Raw genomic sequence first — 3,350 nt, 5'->3', positions numbered from 1 at the left:
CAAGTGTTGGTCTACTAGTTAGTACTGTTATAAGTGATAAAATTAGTTTTTGGGAGTAACATATATTGATTTTTATGTTAGAAAATTATTTATTATTTTAAGTTTTTATATTTACTTTTTTATGATAAACAGTCAATAATTAACAATTAATTTTTACATAATATATTTATAAAAAATAATTCTATCAACGGGTCAAACAAAACAATTGAATCAACCAATTACAAATTTGCCAAACACCCATATAGAAAAGTATTTTAATTAATTGTTGTTGTTATTGCAAGTGCACTAATCTGAATCATTATACCACTAATCTTCAACAGATCAAGTTTAATAAATTATATTCAAAAGAGTAAAATCAATCAAGATATATTATAAATTATAAACTAAGAATAGAAAACTAGACATTTGTATAATATATTTTATGCTCTACTATACCATTACTATAATACATACAAGTATTTTGTATTTCATCTGCCTCCTTAATTGGATTCAGTCTATATAATAAACTTGTTAGACCCACCAGCTACGAATGATCCATGTCGAAATTCAAACATTCAACAAATAAACGTGGTAAAATCTAATATCTAATATGAATAAATAAAAACTTATAAAATCTTTTTTGTGTTTTTAATTTCATTTGTTTCCTCCTAATTTCTTCTATAATCTCTGCTGCTAATTTCTTTAATTAATAATTATTCCAAATAGAATCCAAATCTACTGGGCCAGAAGAAGTGGATGGTCCATCAGGATCATGAAACGGGCCCCGACCCATATCATAATTCGAAATAACTTCAGCATTGATATCAGTGCTTAAACCAGTATCTTCCGATGGACTGTAATTAATCATCTCTGTTTTCATTGTCTGCTTCAATTTTGCCCCATTATTATTCTCAATAATTGCTTGGAGAAATCTCTGATCCGAGTAATTCCCAGAATATTGGCCTGTTTCTGATGGGTAATAAGAATTGATACCATCAAATGAAGGAAAATAAGAATTATTATGCACAAAATTTGGGGGAATTGAGGGATTGTAGGAATTGTTGATTAACCCATTAAAAGGGGGTTGATTTGTGTTTGGGTAATGGCTTGATTGAGCAGTTTCCATGAGGTTGGAGAAGCAGGACACGTTTATGGATCCATAATTTGTATTGTAAGGTGATGAATCCATTAATGGTGGTAAATTATTTGATGGGTTGAATTCATTTCCAAATGAATCTGATCTTGTCATACCAGGAAATTGGATTTTCTTTCCTGCTCCACTTTTATGGAATACCCTGCAAATTACCCATTCATTCTGCAAAATTATAAACAAAATGATCATTCTTATAAGTACTTAATCATGATGAATCAAACCCAGAAAAAAAAATTAAATAAAATAAAATAAAATTAAACTGATGGTAGTGGTTTTTATTCCAAGTGTGGATTTAACATAAACCCACTTTATAAATTGCTTAAAATATTCCATTTTAAAAGATAAAATTGGTGTATGTTTAAGCTGAAGCTTGAAGTCTATTAGCAAATTTACAAAAATTAGATGAACAAAAAGAAAAAATTCTTACTTTTGAATTAGAAGGGAGGTTTTGGAGGGATGATTTACCCTCAAGTCTATATTCATGCATAACCCAATTAGATTTTACTCCTTTAGGAGCTCTGCCTTTGTAGAAAACTAAGGTTTTCTTCATACCCACAAGAGATTTTCCCCTAAAAATTTCTTTATCTTTCCCAGTAGCTTTCCAATACCCTTCTTCAGTTGCTCTGTTTGTTCTTAATCCAGTTGGATATTTTCTGTCCCTTATACAAAAAAAATACCATTCTTTTTCTCCCATTTTTGCTCTATCTATAATCAACAAAACAAACAAAAACAACATTAGCAAAACGTACCCAAACACCCCCTAACTAATAAAAAAATAATACTGATAGAATATATAACACGTACGGAATATGTTATATACTCGATTATAAACTCGTTTCATGAAAAATAACATACTTGGTAAATCCCATGGTTCACACTTATTCAAATCAACTTCTCCAATAGCTTTAGCAGAAAAATTGATATCAATAACCTTTTGTGAAAGGTAATGAGTGATCAACTCTTCATCAGTAGGATGAAATCTAAAACCAGGTGGCAAATCCATTGATTCTTGTTCATCAACAAGAACATCCATATTTTCCATTTATTCTCCAAAAAAACCAGAAAATTAAAATTCTAAATTAGCTCTTTTTGAGCAATTGGGTGTTTGATCAACCAATAATTCCTACAAATTCCAATACACAGATAGCCTTTTGACAAAGGAAACAATAAAAATCAAAAGGGTATTTTGGAATTCTAAATTCTTCTAATTGGTGAGTAAACAAAGAGGAAATAATTCAGAAAAATTAAAATTTAATTTGTATTGTATGTTTATGTACACCAAAGTATAGAATTTAGATGAGAGATGGGAATTTATAGTACTAATATAAGGTTTATGAAGAAGATGAGTTAAAAGAGAAAGAAAAGAACTAAAGAAGTAAAACAAAGGTGGGAAATTTTTTATGGACTGGAGAAATGAATTGGGTGCTATGAAAATTTGTATGAATGGGAAAATAAGCACCTAAATACTACTCCAGTTGTCTAAGGAGGAGAGACGTAGGTTGCAAGGAAACTATCTTATTTGAAGAGGGATGGTGAAAATTTTTTTAAGGTGAAATTAAATTTTAGGTAATTTTTGGGATATGTTAGAGTTTAATCCCTGTAGATAAGAAGAGAAAATTAATTAGTTTTTTTTAGCTCCAATCGAACTACCATTAAAATAATAGAGGTGGTTTTGGGTATGTGAAAGGTGTCTAATTGCATAGGACTTCATATGCAAAACTATAAAATAAATAGGACGTTTCAAATTAGTATATACTTCCTCCATTCCAAAATACTTGTAGTATTTGACTTTTCATGCGGTCCAATGATTAATTTAATTTTTTATATCTTTAATTATGCATAATAAAAAATTATAAAAAATATGATATTGATAATCTTTGTATTGAGATGAATCAAACAAGATTCCACTTAACATGTTTTAACTTATAAATTAAAAACTAATTACAAATTAAAAATAATAAATAAACATTGAATTAATAATGGTGCAATTATTTTGAAATTGTATTATCGGTCCACTTCTGCAAATTGGTGAAAAGGGTATCCCTCACCTATAAGGATGACCCTTGATTCTCAAATTCTAATTCCTTTTATTACTTCCTCCTATTCATTACAAGTGTGTCTCATTTGCTCTATGTACTTTATCTAATGTATTTATTTAATTCTTAATAACTCTAATTGTGTATGATTAAAAATCATGAAAAATTAATATAAATAATCC

The 3,350-nt window shown here is 28.6% G+C and overlaps 1 protein-coding gene across 1 annotated transcript; it reads right to left on the bottom strand.

Annotated features, from left to right (window-relative positions):
- Window positions 1-350: 350 nt before the first annotated feature.
- LOC130797568 (NAC domain-containing protein 100-like) lies at window positions 351-2,607 on the bottom strand. Its single transcript, XM_057660189.1, has 3 exons — window positions 1,988-2,607; window positions 1,560-1,837; window positions 351-1,294 (listed from the first exon to the last, which is right to left on the bottom strand). Exons 1-3 carry the CDS (start codon window positions 2,172-2,174, stop codon window positions 686-688), a joined length of 1,074 nt encoding a protein of 357 aa, XP_057516172.1. The 5' UTR covers window positions 2,175-2,607; the 3' UTR covers window positions 351-685.
- Window positions 2,608-3,350: the final 743 nt, after the last annotated feature.

The sequence above is a fragment of the Amaranthus tricolor genome, chromosome 13, assembly GCF_026212465.1.
Source record: "Amaranthus tricolor cultivar Red isolate AtriRed21 chromosome 13, ASM2621246v1, whole genome shotgun sequence".
Classification (NCBI taxonomy): domain Eukaryota; kingdom Viridiplantae; phylum Streptophyta; class Magnoliopsida; order Caryophyllales; family Amaranthaceae; genus Amaranthus; species Amaranthus tricolor.
Note: the sequence above shows the minus strand (reverse complement) of the source record. Positions and strands in the feature narration are given on the sequence as shown.